Raw genomic sequence first — 21,966 nt, forward strand, 5'->3', positions numbered from 1 at the left:
GGAGGAGGGACAGGGTAAAAATGGATTTTTCTAATCCATCACTTTCTTGATCGAAATAACTCTCCTTTCATATGCTGCTTCCTCTGCCTTGGAATTGATGACCTAGGCATAAATAAAATATTATTCCCATTTATTATCCAGGGAACTGCCAGGGATGAAGGACAGTGAATCATCAGGGTTTTTGCTGCGGCTGCTGCAAATCCTGAGCAACTGGAGCATGGAGTCGATCAGGTCTGAGCCTTCCTGGGTTCGGTGGGTGTTTCAGTTGTTGGCCCTTGCAGTTGGAAGAGGAGGAAATGCCAGCCGGCTCAAAGGCTTGCTGGTGGGGTGGACTGCCCTCTCAACTTCCCGTGCAGGTGTGTGCTTTTAATCTGATTTGTAGCTGTAAGAACAAGGCAAGAAAAATGCAGATAGGAGCCTCTCAACTCTGAGACCTCTGGTTTAATCTGTAATTTAGTCACAAGTGCATGTGAGTGTGGGGGCTGCGCGAGGCTTTTTCACCTACTGCCTCTTGGGGAAAAGACCCTGGCTTCTCAGGAGGAGTTTCTTGTCATAATTTCTATTGCAGTCTCATTTTATAGTGGCAGGAAATGCTATCAGAGCGCTTCAGATCTGTTCTGGGGAGCTGTTTCCCAGAGCCAGCAAGAAGCAGATCTCTCTAGAAGTCTGGCCTCTCCTGGAGAAGGGGCCTCAGCATCCACCTTTCAGAGGTGTTTGGCCGGACAGTCTTTCTCATCCAGCAGAACTGAAATTGGCAAGGATTGAAGCTCAAGTGCAGAAGGAAACTCCACCTAGAGTCTCCTCTCTTAAGATACACAATGTGTTTGTATGGAAGTCACAACTGTTAGAATAAGTAGCAATAACAAAGGTAGAAACTGAGAGTCTCTTTACCTGAAACCAGGAATTTGAGGATTTCCAGTGATCTCTCTCCTTTCAGCAGTGAATGCCACAGAAGGAATGAGTTAAAATCAGATTAAGCTTAGCTGCTTATGGAGTATCTCAAATATGAACACCTTTATTCCAGCCCAGCTCTGAGGGGGGAGGCTGGAAAGAAGTGCACGCATGGGTACACACGCGGCCTGCTTCAAATCTGTAAGAGGTTGGGCTGTCCCGTACTCTGGCATGGCCGAGAGAGCTTGCTGTCCAGGGACCTGCCCTCTGGTAAACACGTCTTTGTTCAGTTTCCATAGAGGGCACATCCACAGTAATAAAATAAATTTCAGTACCACAACGTTTCTTTGGTACGTAGTAGAGCCAAACATTCAGAATTTAGGCAACAGACTAAACAAAGGGTAGCTTTTGACGAACCTCCTCAGCAGTAAGGTGTACATATGGTGGCTTCATGTCACTGCAGTGGATCTTATCCAGGGACAGAGAAGAGCTGCTGCCCTGGACAGGCCTGCTTTTGCTGAAAGGCTAGTCTGCTCTCATTGTCAGCGCTGGCCCTATTGTGAGTTTAGCGGCTGTATTAATGGAATGCCGCGTTCCACTGATACATGGACAGTCACTATTGTGCTGCTAATTAAATAACTTGTTGCATTAGCAGTTTCCATCTTCCACCCCAGTTCTGTCTTGTGTTTATCTCTAAAACCCATGCAGTAGCAATAATTAATGTCAAAATAAAGGGCTTTACCCTCCCCCCACCCCTCCTTTGAAAATTACTTGATTGTCGGATGCTTTGAGCCAGCATCAACCTACAAGAAGACAGCAGCACTCAAAAGTGGGGGGAAAAAAATCCCTACAGCTGCTGCTGTAGCAATTGCAGATTCACCAGAATAAAATGCATTTTTCATCTCTCTGTATCCAGAAAGACACCACTGGGCTTTGTTGTCACCTTCTGTAGTTTTTCACAGTAAATAACAAAGTGCTTCTCTCCATATTGTCCTTCTACATGCCCAGATGTAAAGGTTTGCATTTGATGGATGTCACTGATGACTTAAGCGCTAGAGATGATGCCAAGCTCATCTCAACTCCCTTGAATGTCCTGCAGATCAGGGAATGCTGGTGTCTGTTGGGAGTGAGGCTGTGCAGGTGGAGGATCAGGGTTAACCAGCAGTATGGCCTAAGGCCCAGCATGAAGACCTGGAAGGTGGAGATTTTAATTTCCTTCTCCCATCCTGTGTCATCTAGATCATACAACCTACGTGGGGCTCACCATCTCCTTTCAGGCACTGTGTGTGGGAGATGGCCTGCTCTTCTCCAGGGCTCGTGGCAGTGCTCCTGGGAGGAGCTCAGTGCACTTCATGTGGATAAACATCACTTCTGCCGGCAGGCCCACCTTGGTAGTTTTCCTTGGTTTAATGTTGGGTAAATGTTGGTCTTCTGTTGCAAGTGGTCTTCTACTTGTCACCAAGCAGGAATTAACCTGTGGTCTTTCTTGTACATGAATTTGTGGCTTCCTCTCTTTAATCTCTTTAATGTGGGTTGAGTTGGCTTATCATTTGGAGTGCTCTGAGGCATGTCCCTACCCTTTCTCCCTGGTCCATCTTCCTGTTGGGTTGTAAATGCTCCTTAGGCAATGTACTTGCTCTTACTTTTGCCCAATTAAGCAGTCTGGTGTCAGTACATATGTAATTCCAGAAGCTGGTGGAGATCATTAGAAGAACCTAGATCTCTTTTTAACCTTTCTACCCCTAAAAGAGATTGGTTTCCCATGAGATAGAGGAGAGTTTTACCTGCACTGTACATTTGCGTTATACAGCACTTTGTTCCCTGGCACCAACAGGCAGGGGAAGGACTGGGGACGAAGTGCATACCCCACAAGAAGAAAACTGGACCTGCTCAAAGACCTCAAAGTTAAATTCTCTTCCTATCTGTGAGGCCTGTGGTAGATCTTGAATCCTTGATCTGAAGTGAGGGCATGGGGCAGCCATCCATGCTTGCAGAAGCTGCGCTGCCCTTCTTCCTTGGGTCTGCCCAGTGCAGGAATGGATTCTTCCTTTGTCAGAGGGAAGCCGAACAGGAAAGGGAGAGGCTGCTCCCTGATGCAGTGCCTGTGGTCCCTGCTCTCATGGGGCTGCAAGGCTGTTACACACATCTATCCTCCCCTGCTGGGGCTGCAGAGAAGAGGGGGCTCTGTCTCCTGCAGTATTTACTTTTAAAAGCAATTCCTCTGCGACTGCATCTGCTTTGTTTCCCACAGTATTTCCATCCTGTTTCATCTTAAAGTCAAGTTTTGAAGCGCAACAGCAGCAGCAACCAGAGAGCATCAAAATCACAAGAGAAGCCCCAAAATATTGTGAAGTTTTATAGAAGTAATAAATTTGGTGTATTTTTTATTTGCCTTCAGTTGTTTGTGCCTTTAGCATTCACATTTTGAAATTTCACTTTGAAGTCTGTGGGCTAGAAATACATTTAAAAATAAATAAGAGCAGAGTCCAGGAGCCCAGGGCTTTAATAAGGAAGCTGAATAGCACAGGACTCACGATAACATGATGAGACTTAACAGCATTGGATTTGAACCGAGTCGAAAGTCTGGAGGGGAGCCTGCTGGGTGTATTGGAGGGAGAAGGGGCAGGGCAGTTTGCAACTACTGCCTGAATTTTCATGTGCTTTACAGAGCTTTGCTCAGGCTTTAGCTTTGCAGCGTGGTGGTTCAAATTACGTTAGAAATCTTTGCACTTGAGGAAAAAACAAAAACATCAATTTTAGGCAATTTGTATTTCCCTAAATCTGATTTTGATTAATGGCAAAGCCTCCAAAGAGATCTCTTCTCTACAACTGCAATATAAAATTTCCCTTTGAAAGAAATCTCTTGCTCTCCCCTCTGGTGATAATGGACAGTCATACTGACACATGAATTAATGTCTGGGAATTTGCTTCTGGATCCTGACCCATTTAAATCAGTTTGTACTGCCTATCTGCCTGGGAGCAACACCACCCCGTCAGAGCATGGGTGTCACCTTCATCTTGTGCTGACGTGCGTTCAAGAGCCGCTCCGATGAACAGGACAGAGCAGCGTTTCATGGCTCGCTTCTGATGGGGTCAGGCATCTGTACGGTCCTGCTTGTTTTCCATCTTTCTGAGCAGCGTTGATGTTACAGAGAGAACACTGTGGAATGTGTGCTGAATATCATCTTGTGCATCAAGATACTTTAGCATTTTTGGGAGTCTTGTGAACAGGGCTGATTTCTCTTAGTTTTGACTCAGAAACATGAAAAGATTGAGAGACTCTCACTTGGGGGGGGAAAAAAAAACCTAAACACCAACTTTTAAGTTCTTATTTAAAAAAATTTCAATGAGAACTTAAATTTGAGTGAATTTTGAGCCAAGCTGAGTATTTTAAGGATCAGGATGGGGTAGGCTGGCATGTGGCACTGGAACTCTTGGATTTCAGAGCAAAGCAGGGATTCTGTGATGCGAGAGTTGCGTGCGTGCTAAAGGGCTCTCGTGGGTTTGAGTAGGTCTGAAGGTGACTTCAGCTGGTGGTGATGGCTAACTTCTTTCAGGCTCTTTGGGAAGTCTGCCCTTCAGTCTTGTCTGGTTGTGGTATAGAGGGTAAAGGATTTAGACCCACCTCACGCAGTGTTGCTTCTGCAGCGTGGAACGGCTCCAAGGGGTGAGATTCTCCCGCACATAAAGCGGGAATCGATGTGTGTGTGTCCCCCCCCCAAATTCTATATAGCAGAAGTATGAGCTTCTTCAGTCAATGACAATTTGCTCCATTAAAATGACCTTTTCCCTGACAGCATCATCATACAGCCTTTTCTGAGCAGCAGAGAATGTATTTCACGGAAGGCAGAGGCGATGCCAGCGGAATAGCCTGCTGGCATCTTTGCGGGTGTGTGTTCAGACCTTTTGCACTGTCTGGCTGCAGTCTCTCCCCACCTATCCTGTGTGGTGAAAGTGCTGAGTTGGTTCCTGTTAGGACAAAAGGCTCTTATCAGAAACATGTCTCGCCCCGGTTTGTGTCCAGCGTGTTGGGAGCAGGGGGGTTGAATGAACACCTGCTGCTGCCAGGAGGCAGAATAAAAAATTCTGATGGGGGATATAATAACATCTCCCATCAGAAAAAAAAACCCAACGTAGTAACATCTTTCATCTTTCCAGTCTGTGCACCTTCCTTCTCACAGACTACCTGAGATGTAAATACGGTGTCAAACTGCTTGGATATAGCTGTGCCTAGGATGAAGCACAGCAGACTCGCAGTTATTCACTGTGTAATCGCACGGCAACGGAAAGTGCTGGGGAATAAGGCCGTGCTGAATTAATTGAGATGAGTTTGGTCCACTAATTCCATATCGACTTTGAGCTTTAAATAGCATTAAGGACCCATGTTAAAACTCAATTAAAACTCAGGAACGCAGTTTGAACAGGGTAAGGTCACATCTGTGCACGAGGTGGAATAATGTAACCCGTTCCCTTGACATGGCTCTGTATCTCACATAATCGGAGCAAAATTGAATCTCAGTTTAATTTGATCATTGACTGTCCCTTCTGTGAGGAAGAACAAGGTGGAATTAATGAACCCTGAGGAGGTGTCTGTAGGCTGTGTGGATACAGGGACCAGGTAATTGAACTCATGCTCCCTTGGGAAATACTTTACCTCGTTGCAAGTAGATGGTTGGAGTGGCTTGCACTGTCTAGTGCAGCGCCCAGAACCTGCAGCAGGTATTTTTGTAGCTAAATTCTCCCAACTTTCTTTCCACCATGCAGTGACTCACAAGTAACCTCCTTTTAGAGTCATCATGCACCTAGAGCTGGTACCAGGCACAGTGGTTCCTCTAACACATAGTAGGACTTATCTTTTTGGTCAAGTCATTATTGCCTTAATTAATAGGATTTGAAAGGTGCCATTAAGGCAGAGCTTTCTTTGTGATGTTGGTTGTTAGGTGGGATAGCAGCTGATAGGAATTGGGATTAACTGCGAGAGGAGGTGGGAGGAGAACCTGTGTTTTGGAGCATATCTTTATACGTAAACCTGGGTGCACTCCAGTTGGATTGACATCATGCTTTGGTCATGCTTAAGGTCTCCTCTCCCTGTTCAGACTGTATTTTATGAGAACGTCTCATCCTTACATGTTTAAGGGTTAAATCAGCAGCAAGAATAGATAAATCTTAGTGTTGTGCAAATGACTGTAGTAACTTAAAAACAAAAGTTATACCTGTAGGTGGGAAATAAGTGATAACAGAGCTATCTCTGAATGGATCGTTGGATGAATTTTTCTCCCACAGACTTCAGTGCCTCTTAAACCCCGGAGTTCATAATACTGTTTCTCTTACTCACTGAATTGCTCTGTCCCTGTGGGGATATAGCAAGCACAGAAAACACATCCTTTTTTGAAGAGTCCAGATGGCTGTGGTCATTTGGCTTCTCCTGATGCTACCATTTCGCATTGCCTAGGACGTGCCGACTACCATTGAACTCCGGCGCTGGCTTTGGGCTCTCTGTTCCTGTTTGCATCCTTGCAGTGAGAATTATTTGTAGCTTTCAAGAGCATAGTGTGGAGGGGCAGGCGCTGTTCCTTTTTCCCTTTGCAATTCTTTGGGACCAGTTGCCTTTTCATTTTTGTTTTATTGGTTTCTTAAAAGGCTGCCAGCTGGATATAGGTAAGAGTGGGGTTTCACTGCTGCAGTCTGCAGAGAACAAGCATCAGTATGAAGCCATTTAGTCCTGGCAACTGCTTCCCATTTTTCCAGATGATTCCAGCCAGCTCTTTTTGTGCTTAGCCTATTGTCAAATGCCATCACAAAGACTTGGGGTATTAATCCTATCATCTGTTCAGTGTGTGGAACTGCTGAGTGGGCTGTGCAGTGAATGAGAAGCTGTAGGTACTAGGGAAAAGGGGTATGGTGTGTAGGCGTGTTTGGAGCACATTCAGAATTCATGCCTTTCCCTGGCTGTTCTGATTGAATGTAAAAATTTCCTTCTGTGTCTCCAGCGGTCACCAGTAACAGGAACGTGCAAGTGCAAAGGTCTGATGGTGGTGGGAAGGCAGGTGGGACGTGAAACAGACTGGAGTGATGGAGGGGCATAGCCCTTCTCTGTGTCTGTGGTTGTCTGTGTGCTGTTGCTCCACTGAAGAAGGCTCTGAAGGAGTCATGTGTCTTGCTCAGAGCAAACAGAACAGTAGGTTCAGCACTTCACATTGAGGCCAGAATATAACAAATGGACTAAATCAAACCGACAGCTCCCAAGGTCGTGGGTGTTGAATATATAAGGATTCAGCTTTGAGTCTTGCAGGCCGAGTCCATCTCTAGCAAGCAGAACATGTCTGCCACAAAGGAGCTGGCACTTAGATGCTGGCTGCGTGTTACGCTTCCTTCTGCGGCAGATCTGGTTTAACAGCGTCTGTGAAACCCAAACTCCCTATCCTGCAGGCTGTCTCTCACTAGAGCTGCAGTTCTGCACTGTTGTTCTTTGCCAGCAAATTTACTTTGAGAACTTCCTACTCGGAATGACTTGTGTCTGCCCCCATACTGTGATTATTAAGTAGTCTGTGTGATTGCCCTTTAAACTGGATCCATTATATGGTACAAGGAGAAAAAACTATTTCCCTCAAACCCACCCACCACCACCACCAACCGCCAAGTATTTGTTTTTAAAAATAATGGTTTCACAGATATAATTTGGAGTCAGCACAGCTGAGGGGGCCATAATGAGTGTCTGTAAATTGGGCGATAGGAACTTCTTAAACCAGAGTGGCTGCCAAAGGCATCTTAACATAGAGCTTCTGCCGCAAGGAGAGACAGCTTGGCAGGCCGGGATCTGCAGCCAAATAGCTGGCTCCAGGCTTGTGGTTTCCCACCTGGGTACTCAAATCAGCACTTTTTAAGCCCTGCAGCTTTTAGATGCCTCCATGCTGAGTGGAGCACCCAGGAGCTGGGAAGGTTTTTGAACGTGAGTAGCCAGGAGGAAAAAGCTGTTGTGTATTGCACATCTCACAAGTGTGTATTGTTTTTTTAGAGGGCTCAGGCAGGATGGGGAGGGAGAGCTTTGTTGCTGGCATATACAGATGTGTTTCCAGCCAGACACTGAGCATTAGCAGTGCAGAGGAAAATATGTGCTTGGGCTTTCAGTGGGAAACAACAACAAAAAAAATCCTTTCCATTTCTTTCAGCTGGAAAACGATGCCAGGAGCTGTTGTTTTAAGAGAATAAAAAGTCTGGATTTCTAAGCATGCGTGTGAGATACACCTTGGAATGTGTATCAAGAAAATCTACATAGAGAAAATGCATAGCATACAAAGTAGGTCTTACTGCTGACTGTCACTGTTCAGGGAAAACCAAGTGTGTTGTGGAAATCTCTCTGTGTGTTTTTTAAATAAAATAAACAAACAAACAAAGAAAGTAACATCTGTTTGTGTATCATAGTGCCCATTACAGCATGTGCTATTTTTTCTGGTGTGCCAGAAGAGAGGAACATCTCCAGAAAATGTTGAGGTTACAGCATCCAGATAAAACCCGCCTGTGCTACCTTTATAAAGACAGAGTCAGCTTAGTCTTGAAGAGAGAAAATGCACTGGTGAACCTGAGGTGGTTGCCAGACCTTTCTTGCTTCTTTTTGTATGATTTACCAAACCCTTAGCTAGCTGGAGGGTGAATATTAAGACAGGCAGCAGCACTAAAAGCTAAGCAGGGATATGTTGAAAAGTTCTGCTTGGGCAGGAGATAATTAATGTGATTTTATTTTTTGCAGTGACCGCCCTTAGATACCCTAAAGCACTGGCTTGAGCTGGAAGGGAGGGCACCTCTGAAAGGATGCTGCTGTCCCCTAGGAGTGGGCTGGAATAGTGTCCAGTGAGCCCCGAACACAAAGCTGATGGGTTTGGTTTTGTTGTTTATTAAAGACAAGCCTTTGTACAGCAGTAATGGAAAATCCTATTTCTGTACCAATAAAAACTTTGCTCCCATGGTTGTTGTTATTGGCAAACGTAGTCACTTTGGTGTTTATGGAAAAGTATTTACTGGGAAGGACTGGATGGTTAGCAAGCTTCATCTGCTTTCATTTTGCTTTGATGGCACACATGTTGCTGTGGGAGCTTCTTCATCCCTGTAGCCCATCCACAGTCCATCCTTCCAGGCTGGTATCTCTCTTCTGCAGCGTGGACAGCCAATGCCCCTGCTGTTTGCTGTGTGCCTGGGTCTGGCTTGGGCTCTTCTTTTTGGCCTGGGGGAGCATCAGCTTTGTGTCCGTTCCTACTTTACCACACAGGACGCTGAAACAATGCAGTGTGTGTTTTGTAGTAGTCAGGCTAGACCTAGCTGGCATGTGGCGTATCAGCCAGCTGACGGTAACAATAAGAACTTGAGTGCTGCAGAAGGATTAAAAGAAGCTTCTCTAATAAATGCAATTACAGAAACATGTTTGAGCCATGTGTCCTATTTAATTCTTGCCCAAGAAAAGAGGCATTCCTCAGGGCACTGCTTTTGTCTGAGTGAAAGAGATATCCAAGTGCCTCAGGCATCCTCTCTGAATCCAGAGTGGCTCTTCTGTGCTCTGGGTGGCAACTAATACTGGGCTTCAGATTACTCTGAAGAACAGTTATTCCTCCAGGACTGAGTCAATTCTTTTGCCAGGCAGTGACTTTATAGCTGGCAGAGCCCTTGCTGCCATCCAGACCTCACAGGCAGCTTTCATTGCTACATGTGGCTCCCTGCCTGCGTGCCCCGTGGCATTGTCTTTGCCCACAGAGGTGCCTCTGCTCTGTGGTAAGGAGCCTTTTGCCTACATTCTTGCAGTTGGGGATCTTCCAGTGGGCCTTCACTGCTTCTGGAGAGTGCCTTGACACCAAGAAGGGCACCAGCCTGAACACCGTGACAGGCTGTACCTGCTCTCTTGTCAGGGCAGTTTTAAATCGTGCCTTTAAGGTGTTTTGTTCTCTCCTGCTGGTGTGTGAATGTTCTGTCTCTGCCTTTCACGTGAACAGGACTCATGATGGAGAGAACATCTTACAGGCTGTTAAAGAGCTGTTTGCTGTTAACCCAGGCAGCACCCAAGAAATACTCACTGGGGCTAATGGGTTGGTACCCCAGCTCTGGGAATTAGGACCGTTAGCCGGAAACATGCAGCAGCCTCCCCAGTGCAGAGGAGGCGGGAGGTGGCTGTTTAAATGCGGTCCAGATCCATCCACAGGCTTGCTGGTTCTCAGGCATTGCTTCGACTTGGCTTCGTCATGAGGCAGCAATTGGGCAGGCGTAGTGGTGCATCCCTAGGGCTGGAGTGATGGAAGGGGACAACCTGGGAAGGGCAGGGACCTCTGGAGATTGCTTTATGTGAGACAGGGAGAGCATGTTTGTGCTGCCCCATGGTTGGGTCACTCTTAACAAATAACCAACGTTAGTGGGCCAGGATTGTTAAACCATGAATACTTCTCTTTTCTCTCAAAGTTCTACCTCCATCCTTTTAAGGGTTTTTAGTCTGAGGTCATTGCTCATCTGTAGAAGCTGAGGTTTTAAGAAAACCATTAAATATTCCAAGGTTTCTGGTAAGGTGCAAGGTAAAGGATTAAATGGTCCAGAAAAGCTGCTCTTTGACTTTCCCAGCTTATTGCCCCTCAGTGCATACATTCCCTGAGGTATCTCGTAAGGTAACGCATGTGCAGAGAGCAACTGTGCTCTTGCTCATAGGCACTGAATGTTTAATTCAGTGTGTGCTTGTCGAAGTACGTTGAAAGTGCAGGTAGCACTTGCTGCGTGTGAGCCAGCTCTTACAAGTGAGCCACCATCACAGGGTAATGTTACAGACTTGACACAAATGCAGCCTGCTGGCTCTTGGAAGTGTCATGGCTACCTGGAATGTCCTGCCAGGCTGGCATTGCCCCGCTGTCTTCAAAACGCTGCCTTTTCATGGTGATGCTCTGAGATCCCAAGGAAACACAGGGCAGAGAGGATGTGCGACAAACGGTGATTATCTGGTGTGGTTTTGCTGCTATGTGGTTCTCTCTTGTTCAGTCATCTCTATCCAGTTGTGCCTTGTCCTGTGCTTAGATCCAGTCTTGAAGATCCCTCTGTCATCAGTGGGAATTCAAAGGCTTGCAGACACCTCAGCAACCTTAATGTCTTTTGCAAAATCACCAGAGTAGAGGTTGTATTTATGTGCACAGCACCTTGCGCAAATAGGTCCCGATCTCTCAGTTTGGGTCAGCATCCATCTGAGCAGTCTTCCTAAGGGGAATTCACATGCCATCGAGTGCGACAGCGGTGTTTCAAAACTGTGGCTGTGCAATGGGAAGCACCTTGTTGAAAAGAGATTTGAAACCATGTTTGGCAGCAAAGTTGCATTAGGTAAGGTTGAGGCAGTAGGGTGACATTCATAAACAGAACCGAAGGGTGAAAGTAGACGTGGGTGGGATATGAGAGAGAAACCAGTTTAACTCTTAAAACGTACATTGGGCTTGTACGGCACTGGAAGTGCTGGTAACATTGGGTGAAGTTCCCAGTGGGCTGCCAGTATGCCTTGTGAAGTGGGCAGGCGTTAGAACTGGAGGCAGCTGCTCCCTTCCCATCTGCAGGACAAGACCTCTGTTCATCAGTGCTCATCTCCTCCTGACATTTTGCTCTGTGCTCTTTCCATCTCAAAGACTGTAACGACGTGCTTTTCTCAGGCCCTGGCTAACAGTTGCTATAACTACCATTGATGCAGCCGTTGAGGGCAGGTCCTGGTTTAGCCTTATTTCTATCAACGAGCCAACTGAATTTTGTTTTCTTGCCTTTCAGTCCTTTCAAGGAAGCCAAGGACGAGCATACCTCTTCAATTCAGTGTGAGTATAACTTCGTACGTGTCACCTCTGCATCTCTTTGGATAGATTTAAGAAAATCCCCATGAAGAAGAAAACAAAAGGATAGTCTTCCCTTGGAAAACCCCTGCCAAAGGCTTGGGAGCCTGCTGAAAGTGGTTGGAGAAAGAGGCAGGAAATAGCATGGATTCATATCTGATTTTATGTTGAGGTTTCAGATAAGCAGCTAGGAAAAGGTGGTTTTTTCATCATCAGATTGAGAAATAAGAGCTAATGGATGAGTCATTCTCTTCTTGGAGAATGTAGTTAGACCAAAGAGTCAAAGTTTCGTAAATGTAGAGAATAAATGATATCTGAATACGAACTTACGTTTTAGAGCTAGCACAAAAAATAAGTATAATTTTCCCAATAACTGAAAATAGTTTTGGAGAGACCACTGCTGGGATGTCTTTCAGAAGAACTGCTGATTTCAGTTACATTTTTCAAGCTTCCATTTGGGAAAGTAAAAGTACCATTTTATCAATTTGAAAATTAAAATCTTTCTTAAATGCGTAATTAGTGCAAATTACTGTAATGTTATTATTCTGTTCAAAGCTTTATAGAATTTTTAGTTGAATAAAAGTCCTGGTTTACCTTTTCACTCTGTTTGGGAACTGCAAGAGATCTTTGTTTTGGGCACAGCTGTGGTACTCGGTATCCTGAACCTCCTGCTTGTGTTTCCAAATACTGCAATAAAACCGCTGTCAGCTTCATTGTAGCATCTTGCTGTGGAACTAATAGGGAGCATCTCTCCTTCTTCCCCAGAGTTAATGTGGGTTGCGGCCCTGCAGAGGAGCGGGTGTTATTAACAGGATTACATGCGGTTGCAGATATTTACTGTGAAAACTGCAAAACCACGCTGGGGTGGAAATATGTGAGTATCAGTATCATGTGTTTTTCCTGCGGACGTCTTTGCTCCAGCCCTTTCTGAAGGTGTGTGTATGGTAATGCGGTTGCGTGGAAAGGCCGTTAACTTGGGAACCAGAAACATGGGTTCTGTTCTGAAGTCACATCTTTTTTCCTTCCTGTGTTGCCTTTTTCCCTCCCGTCTTGTGTTTGTTGCATCCATTCAGATCAGGAGCTCGTTGTGGCTAATGTATTTTTTTACTAAGAATATACACTGTGGGCCTGATTTTGGTGGGCGTCCCTTAACATAACTGAGGATAACTTCAGTCAGTCTTGTGGTTCATATTGTCTTTGTTCCAAGACAATATTAGAATAATAGAATGATCCATATATTGCTAATCCTGTGTCCTTCCCACTGGAAATGCTATTGAACATGAATTTATCTGTTTGCTGTCTCTTGCTCTTCATAAATTCAATTACCTTCAAATAAAGGCTTATGGTACATCCTAATTTCTGCTTCAGGAGGCACACAGTGTACTTGTTTGTCAAAACATTTTGACCAGTGTCTGAACAAAACATGTATCTGTGGCCTCTGGACAGAAATATTCTTTTATTAATCAGTTGAAAGGCTATAAAAAGTAAAGCATCAAAAATTGATGCGGTAGGAATTCAAGCAGAAACACAGCATGGGTCTCTCAAATGGAGAAGGACACTAAGTACATAAACTGAGTTTATTGTAAAAGAAAACACAACATTTCATAAATACAGCAGTAAGCCCAAGCCTCTCCAGCAATAGAATGACATTATTTCAGATGCATTACATGCTTGCAAACAGCGCACCTGAGAAGAGCTGAACCGCTTTTGAGGATGCAGCCTCAGTAACAGCAGTCCCTCCTGGTTAGGGGTCCCATAGATTTCCTTACTTCTTCAGTTCTGAAGCACTGTCTGTTTCTGTAGCTGCACGCACACATCTGTGTAAGGGGGTCCTTCTCGTCCCCCGGTGCCCGTTCGCTCCATTTCCATATGAAGTTTACCGTAATCCACCTCGTTCCCAGCGGTGGTGCTTTTACAGCACGTTTCATCAGACCTCTGCCTTCTTAACAAATGTTAATAAATTCTCAGGCCCTAGAGAGAGGTGGATTTTATCACCAATGATTCCTAAAGCATAGTTCAAGGAGCAGTTGCCGTTGGCCTACAGATAGCTGCACATTTACATGGTGAAGATTCTGCCAATGTAATTTTCCTGAAAGCCAACAGGAGGACCTGCAGTTTGACCGTTCTACTCTGCCAACAAGACTTAAGGCTTGTAACAGCACTCCCGATCTGATCTGTAACTGCGACTTTACCTTCAGATATCATCTTGATCTCATTCTTTCTCCTTTTTTTCAGGAACACGCTTTTGAAAGCAGCCAGAAGTATAAAGAAGGCAAATACATCATTGAACTAGCTCACATGATCAAGGATAATGGCTGGGATTGAATGGAAAGACCCCAGCCCTACCAGCGTGTAAGAGAATGCCATCCAACCGAACATTATATCCAAGAGTGAGAGAGTGACTGAACGCTTGGTTCCATGCATTTAGAGGCTCTGCAATTTGGGAGCATCTTCACACCCTTCTCCATCTTTATTGGTGACTGGCCTCTAAATTTCTGTCTCTCTGTCTCTTTGCTTTGTATCTGTTTGTGAGTTGACCCTGGCTGCTTCTCTCTCTGTTCTGGCGTTGGCTAAGAGAATGCACCGAATGCCCGACAGCCATTCCATGTTGACGAATGTTTAAGTACAAACTGAAGTTGGCTCTGTGGTGGCGTTTTATCAGAAGGTCTCGGTGCGGGAGGAGGACCCAAGTTTTGGGCAGGAGAAGGTGATAGGGGGTGGGGAGTGGGACCGAAGGGAAGTCATCAGAAGGTGAAACTGTACTTCTCCTTTAAGTCCTGGTTAACCAAGGCTTGAAACTATCTACTTGTCTAAATGGACAGAAAAATACCTCACGGCTGCGTTCTCTCTGAATCGTAAAACCGCTGCTCCATTGGTGGAGCTTCAGTCTAAGCTGGCTGAGCACAAGTCATAACCAGTTCCCCCCACAAGCTAATCGCAATTCTGTGTCTTGTTTGCCATTTGTGAACTTGTTGTTTGGGGGGGGCAGGACCTGAAGGCTGGAGAGACTCCCTGCCTCTCCTGTTTCTCGCTGTTTCAGGGTAGGTAGGCCAGACATCCCAACAGAGCACAGCTGTGGGGAGCATCCTCACAGCTGGAGAAACCAAATCCTGACTCTTGAGCCCTTCAGAGAGGAGGAGAAAACTACTTAAGGCACAAAGGGGCTGAAGCTGCAGCGTAGAAGCTATGACGGGGGAAAAAAAAGGCACGTGCTAGGCAAGAAAGAGGAAATTATGTAGAGGAGGATGGGGACAAACCTAGTAATGCAGGGTACCCCTTGATTTCCCAGCCTCTACGGAGCATCCCTGGGGGTCTTTTACCAATCCTTCACACGTGCGAGTAGGAAAGTGCTGTTACAGAATCTTTTTCTTAAATCCCAGGCCCCAGCCATCAGCTCCGCTCTTGGAGCCTGGCAGAGGAATGGGGGGAGAGGAGGGAGCAGGGGAGCCTGGCGGTTGTAGCAGTATTGCACAGGTGGATATTTCAAGCCATGAGGTATCCTCCCCAAAACCTTCCCCCCTTTTCCTACTCCCAGAAGCCTGGTGCAGGCACAGGGGGAATGGGAAAGAAAAAGGAAACTCAACGTCTTCCCCCTACCCCTGAAATTGTCTATGCCTTGGAGTTTGAAGGGGAGGGGTAGATGTGGGCATCGTAACTGCAAGGGACAAGTCCTTCCCATTTTCATTTTTTTCATTTTAATTGGTGTGGACCTTCCCGAAGTGGTTGGTGGGGAAGGGGCATCGTGTGTGAGAGGGGAGCTGTGTTAGACATAAATGACAATGTGAAGTTTGCTCTGCAACAGTCCAGCCAGTATCTGGTGCATAACTCAAGACTATTTAACTGAATTTCATCTCTCTGAGTGAATTTTCTTTTTGTTTGTGGAATTCTTTCAAGTAGGTTAATCCATTGGGGGAAATCTTTCTTAATCCAGAAGGAAAGAGTATTGTGCAGGGGTTTTAACTCCTTATGAAACGGAAGCTTTGGAGCTGTAATCTGTTGTCGCTTGCCCCCACCCCCAAAAGACTCTCAGCTGTGGGGATCAGGACGGAGAGCTGGTGGTGAGAAGAAAGTCATTTGCTGTTAAATGAAGGGTATGTGAGCAGAGACGCTACTTAGGGGTCAGGGTGGAACTTATATGTTGGGTCCTTGTGCTGAAACCCAAACTTGGTGGCCCAAGAAGTGAGATGGAGGCTGGCCATGGCTCCTGCAATGGATGGAGTTGGCTCGTTGTGGCTGGCCTGTTAGAAGGGGCTTCTGCCTTCACCCCTTCTGCGGTGGCTTTCATTTCGGATTGTCTCTGCTTCCATCATCCACATTCCCTTCAGTGGTTTCAGTGGTAGAAACCAAAAATTCCGCAGTACCTGCTACCTTGTTGACGTTGGCAGTGACCTGGTCCCGTTTTCCTGTCCTTTGGTTGGTGATCAGTGACAATTTATTGGATTTTGACTAGTGGGAAGTAATTTGCGTTCTTTGAAGAGCTCTTCAGTCTCCCCAGACAAATAGCCTTTAAAAGGATCTGGTTGGAGCTGGGAGAAGTAAGGGATGACCCCAAATCCTTAATGTGAGACTGAGAAAAAGAGCACAACGGGGCTCATGGTTTTATGTTGGTATTTAGAGTGAGTGCCTATAAAAAAGCGATACGGGAGGTAGGCCTGTCTGGAGGACTGCTCTGAGAAATAAGAACAGGTACTACAGAGAGGTACCAGATGTAAATGTGTTTATCCATATATCTGGGACAAGAAAGGACAACGATCCATCAGATCAGGCTGTTTTTAACTGTTCACAGGGGTTAATGCTTTTAATGGCAACCAGTCTAAGCCTGAATGTGGCACGGTCTTAATCTGGTTTTAATTGGTTTTGTCCCATCAGCATCCGCAGATTCACACTTGCTGAGAATCTGGCCTCAGGCCCTGATAGGAAAAAAATACATGTGCCTGTGAACTTCCCAAACACCCAGAGAAATTATCTATAGAGTGACTTTAATACACTGTACAGGGAGATAAAGAAAAACGGGCTTCTGAGGCTCATTGACATTTGTTCTCTGCTATGTGTCCATTAAATACGAAGTACTTTAGTCCGCTGCTAGCTCATCTGTAACTTGCTGTATTAAGACACATGACAGTACTGGGAGCCGGTGACCAGACAGGATGATCAGATCCATATGCTAGCGGCTACCACAATCAGCACAGGCCAAACTGATGATTCGTAGAGTGATATATTCAGAGCATAACCAAAGAACCTCACTCTCTGCATCCCTCTGCTTGTGTGAGTTGACTGTAGCCGGTTCGTTAGCGCCTGGGCTGAGCAAGATGGGACCGTTTTTTCTGACCTGGAGATGTGGCCCGTGGAAACCGCCTCCTTGGGCAGGCATGCCTGAACGCAAAGCACCGACTGCCCGTGGTGCTGCTTTCCGCGGGCGACATCCTCGAGAAAGCACGAACAGCAGCGAGTTTTGCTTTTTCTTAATGTGGCAGCCTCGTCTCTGGCACCCTTCAGTTTACATCACCCCTGTCTACCCCAAAGCTCAGACTTCAGTAGGTTTTAAATTGTTTTGCTCTGGTGGATTATCTGGTGTGAAGTCCTGATCCCTGTAATAAATATTCAGATTATAATATATACAAAGCAGAAAAAAAAAACATTATCTTGTGAAATATACTTTTGTAAATAATATTTAATTTTTTTAAAAAAATAATATATTTGGTGCTGTTTTCTCAGAGCCCCACCCTGAGAGCACTTTTCTGTTCTTTATAAATGATACTGTTTCCTTCTGTATTTGTTGGACAATATGTTCAAAGGGAAACAAAGATCATACTATACGTTGTCCTCTGAAGTTGATCCATTTGTCCTCTGGAGGTGGCAGGAGGAGGGAGGTCCCTCCTGCCTCCATCCGGCGTGGCCGGTCACGGGCAGCAGCCCGCGGCGCGGGCAGTGCTGACGCGAGGGACGGGGGGTAGCTCCAGGCACTCGGGGAGCGCTCCGCTGTCTGGAGTTACACGCTGAAACACCTTCGCTCAGTGCCGGAGGTCCCGTCCGGCAGCCCGGGCCCCGCGTCAGCTCGCGCTCCCACGGCGAGCCCCACGAAAGCCGGTGGGGCTCTGTCTGGGCCCGAGTTTTCTGAGGAGATCTGGTTTGTAGGATCCGGGCCTGAAATTTTCTCTTGCACCAGTATTGGCTGGAGTGGAGTAGATACCGAGGCTTAGAAAACAGGGTTGAATATAAGCTGCAACCTCTGAATCGCTGTTTCCAGTTGCTTTGGGGGCAGCAGGGATGGAGGATGGAGATTTGTAATTAGTCATTGTTTTTAAACTAAAACGTAAGTCTTTGGACGTGGATCCTGGTTTTCTTTTGGGGTGGTTTTGTTGTTGTTGTTTGTTTGTTTGTTTGTTTTTTAAACCAGGCTGCTACATAACAAATTAGAGTAAAGGTTTACCTCTCTCACAATAAAGTTCTTTTTTTTTTTTTTCGTTTTCCTTTCTGTCTTCAACCTCCCACCTTCTTCCCCTTCTTCCCCTTCTTCGTTCTTAATTCATTGGGTCTCTTGTTTATCCCAAAGTGGACCAACAGCACAAACCACTGGACTGTGTTTTGCGAGCAAGGAGCTGTTCTCAGTGCCGAATAACTGTTGCACGCTCTTTAATTCTCTTGGTTTTGGTGCACACCATTTAAAAATATACAGGAAAAAGAAACCCTACGAATGCAATCTGTTGTTCTTGTGCCGATCAAGTGAGAATTTTCTCTGTACGCGTTTTTCTAACTGGTACGTGAGAGTGTGTTAATCATGCATTTCACTGCGCTTCCTTGTTTTGGGAGGAGCATCGTGTTTCCGTGTAAACCAGTTCTTGGATGAAGAGATGACACCCAAACACCCGGTTGGGTAAACAGATGGGCGAGAACCGGAGCGCAGCTCAGTGGGAAGGAGCTCTTCTCACCAGGTGAGAGGCCTCAGAAATCAAATGTTCAGAAGCAGTTAGGTTAGGCATAGAATTTGCAGAATCCTGTTTAAAAAGAATAAGCAGAAGAGGGGAAACAAAATCATCTTGAATTCAGAAAAAAAACACCCAACATATTTAAATGCAAGCAGAATGGCATTGTGTAAGGTACAACCACAAATAAGCTATTCTCATAGTTACGAACTGTATGTAGCCTTTGTTTTGTTTTTCATAAGGAACTGGGAATGCTTTCCCCACTGACAAAACTAAAGGACAATGTTTCCAATACCAGCCTGTCTATTGATGCTCTTGTGTTTACAAATTGTGTATACTTTTATTTCTTTGATCTTGTTTTAATTTTATTTTTTGGCATATTCTTTCAGGTCATTTGCTTCAGTAATAAATGCAATTGTTTTCAAATAATTGGTTTTCACCTTTTCATGTGTTTGTACATTGTATATAGTTCTTCAGTATTAGAGGGAGGCGTATTGTTTGTCATATTTACAATATGTGTTGGTGCTCATTTGAGAAAATAAAATTTTCAAGTACTAAAACTGCTGGTCCACGGCTCTGTTCTGATTTCCCACACCGTGTGCAGGTCAGACGCCGCAAAATTTGGTTGCTCAAGAAATGTTACATTTAGCTTGAAAATAGTCAGATTGAAAACAGGCCGGAGCAGCCACGTGGCGCACTCGGGCACTGCAGCCGCGGGCGAGGGTCCCGCCCGGCAGAGCAGCAGGACCCTCCGCAGCCCCTGCAGTCTTTGATTTAACACAAGAGGAAACCCCAAACGCACCAGGAGACAGTGCTGACGCCGGGCACCGTCGTGCTGTAACCGCGTGCCGTTCCCTAAACCAGACCAGCAAGGGACGCGCGTACTTTGCTCTGTGAGGAATGGCATGTTTTTAAGGTATTTTTTAAGCAGCAACAATAACAAGAAACCCACGAAACAAACCCCCTCTTTCTCATTAAATTGTTTCCCATGGATGAAGGGTTTTGTCAGCACCATTACGGAGCAGTGCCTGCAGCGGTGGAACGGGTCAGGAAATTCCCAGTGGCCAGAGAACCTCCCTGGGGTTGGCAAGTTCTGCTTGTTGGTAGAATTCACGGCGCAGCTTCGTGACTTGTAAAGCGGTATTGTGGCTGTAGGAGGTATTTGTTAGTCGCAGTTAAACCAAAGCATCGGCCAAGCCGCCTGGCGTGTTCGGGTATTTGCAAGTCAAACACCCATTTCGGAAGTTCAGCAAACGAGATTTTCCTGGGTTCGATCCACATTAGTCCTGGAGCAAAGAACATCTCTGCGTGGGAAGCAGAGCTTGCGCTTTGGAAGGGAAGAGAGGGCAAAGGGGCGATCCTTCAATATTAAAATACAGAGCAATTCCTTGGAATAATGGAGGGAGCTTGTCCGTCTCGGGTACACGCTGTGACATTTGTACAAATCATTTTTGCTGGCTGCAGCTGCAGCCCACCACCGCTCATCTCGTCTGGCGGCGTTCACAGCATTGCTTCTCTGCTCCCAGGTGAGTGGGGTACAACGTGCCCGATTCCCGGTGCCTTCAGCTCAAAAATCCATCGGGGACTGCGGTCGGGTTGAAAGCAGTGCTTTATCTGAGGTGGTTTCGGATGAGCTGATGCAATCCCTCCTCATCCCACTGCTGAAGACAGCTGGGACCTGTCCCCGTGCCCTGTGCCAGTGCCCGGCAGTTCACTGTGCCGCCGCACTCCGGCTGAGCGCCCTTAATTCCCCACGTGTCCAAAAAAGCAACTTAAATCTCTTTGGAAAGAGCTGATCATGCCAGCTGCTGAATGCCCTGAACTCAAAGCGTAGCTCAGGCCGCAGCGAGCAAAGCTGCACATGAGATGTCGGTGGCAAGGGGGGAGCCGGGGGGTTTGGGGAGGCGGGTGAGGAGCCGAGGAAGATGCGACTGCGAACCGGCGCCCTGTGCGTGCCCGCAGCGTGGGCGAACAGGTTCAGAGGATGGGACAGTCAGTACAATTAATTGCTTGCCCAACGGGGGAGTTCTGGGTTTCGTGAAAACCTGAATTTGCTGTCGTTGGCGCCGCGCCCGCGTGTGACGTGCTGGGTGTGTGCTCTGGAGGCTGAGACGGGCGCTGCCTCCGCCCTGCGCGGAAGGAAGGTCTCAGGGATGATGGCATCTCCAAAAAATGCGAGGCCGGTCCTTCGGGCAGGGCATAGTGCCTGTAGATGAGCACGGTCTGGCGTGGGGCGTCTCCTCGCCGCTCTGCCGTCACTGGGCTCATTCCTGCAAACCCCTGGAGCTGCTGGACACAAACGGCTGCTGCCGGGTCACTCAGCACAATGGTTTTAACCCCATTTCCATCGTGCATTGTCAAGACAAGTGATTACTGCATTGCAAGGGCAGCTAACCAAGCGCCCGCGTCCCGTGGCCATGCCTGCGTGCATGAGAAGGGGGATTTGGTTTCCACCGCAGGCAGCTGCTGCCGCTGGGCAAGGACACGGGCAGCGCAGTCCAGGCCGCGACAGCAACGCTGGTGCTTCGCGACGTGCCTCGGGCTGCAGCGGGAACAGCGGGGTCAAAGCCCAGCACGGCCCGTTCTGCCCCCAGGCCACCCGCGCCTGCTGCTGCCGTAGCCCGAAACAGCCAGGCGTGGAGGGACCAGGGCTCCAGCCCTTTTCATTGACTGTAATTCTTCTATGTGATTTAGAGACAAAAATAACAGCATTTCTGTCTCACTTCCCCACTCTCCCCCCTGAAACCTGCTGCTGGGGCGGGAGGGTGTGATCCTGAGGGCGTGGGCAGCAGCGGTCCCTGGCAGGATGGGAGGGAGCCGGCAGATGTGGCGGCTGCTGGCTGCTCCTCTCTGCTGGGAGCCGTTCTTATTTACCAGCCAAATTTTGTGCATCGGCCGTGGCGCCTTGCCAGCTCAGACGTAAGCCCTGTAGGGAAATTCCCCACAGGAAAAAGTGTCGTGCTCATTATTTCCCATCCCGAGCATCCCAGTCAGAGCAGGAGGGATGACTCGAGGGTCTCTCTCAGCAACAGCTTAGGGAAGAGCCTCCGACCCCGCGTCAGCCCGTTGGCCCCATGAGGATGCAAGTGGGACAGCGCCAGAGCTGTGACACGGCCTTGGGCTGCGCTGACGCCGAAGGCGCGGAGCAAAGCCCTCGGCCGGGAGGCGGTGGGGGGACCCGGCCGCTGTTGCAGAGCCGGGGTCTCCCCTGCTCCCAGGCAATTCCCAGCCAGGACATGAAGTGGAGTCGCAGGGAAGAGCTGCTATATTTGCAGTGCAGGACAGCGCTCTCACCGGCTTGCATTAGATGTATTATTAAACCGCAA

At 47.0% G+C, this 21,966-nt stretch overlaps 1 protein-coding gene across 2 annotated transcripts in view; it reads left to right on the plus strand.

Moving 5' to 3' along the window:
- Positions 1-19,200, plus strand: part of YPEL2 (yippee like 2) — a 40,395-nt gene extending 21,195 nt beyond the window's left edge. For both annotated transcript variants that reach the window (XM_064468339.1, XM_064468340.1), the window contains 3 exons: positions 11,659-11,702; positions 12,483-12,591; positions 13,953-19,200. In XM_064468339.1, coding sequence (XP_064324409.1) covers positions 11,659-11,702; positions 12,483-12,591; positions 13,953-14,042 — 243 coding nt within the window. In that variant the 3' untranslated portion in view covers positions 14,043-19,200. The remainder of the gene's footprint in view (positions 1-11,658; positions 11,703-12,482; positions 12,592-13,952) is intronic.
- Positions 19,201-21,966: the final 2,766 nt, after the last annotated feature.

The sequence above is a fragment of the Phalacrocorax carbo genome, chromosome 17 (assembly GCF_963921805.1).
Source record: "Phalacrocorax carbo chromosome 17, bPhaCar2.1, whole genome shotgun sequence".
Lineage (NCBI taxonomy): Eukaryota > Metazoa > Chordata > Aves > Suliformes > Phalacrocoracidae > Phalacrocorax > Phalacrocorax carbo.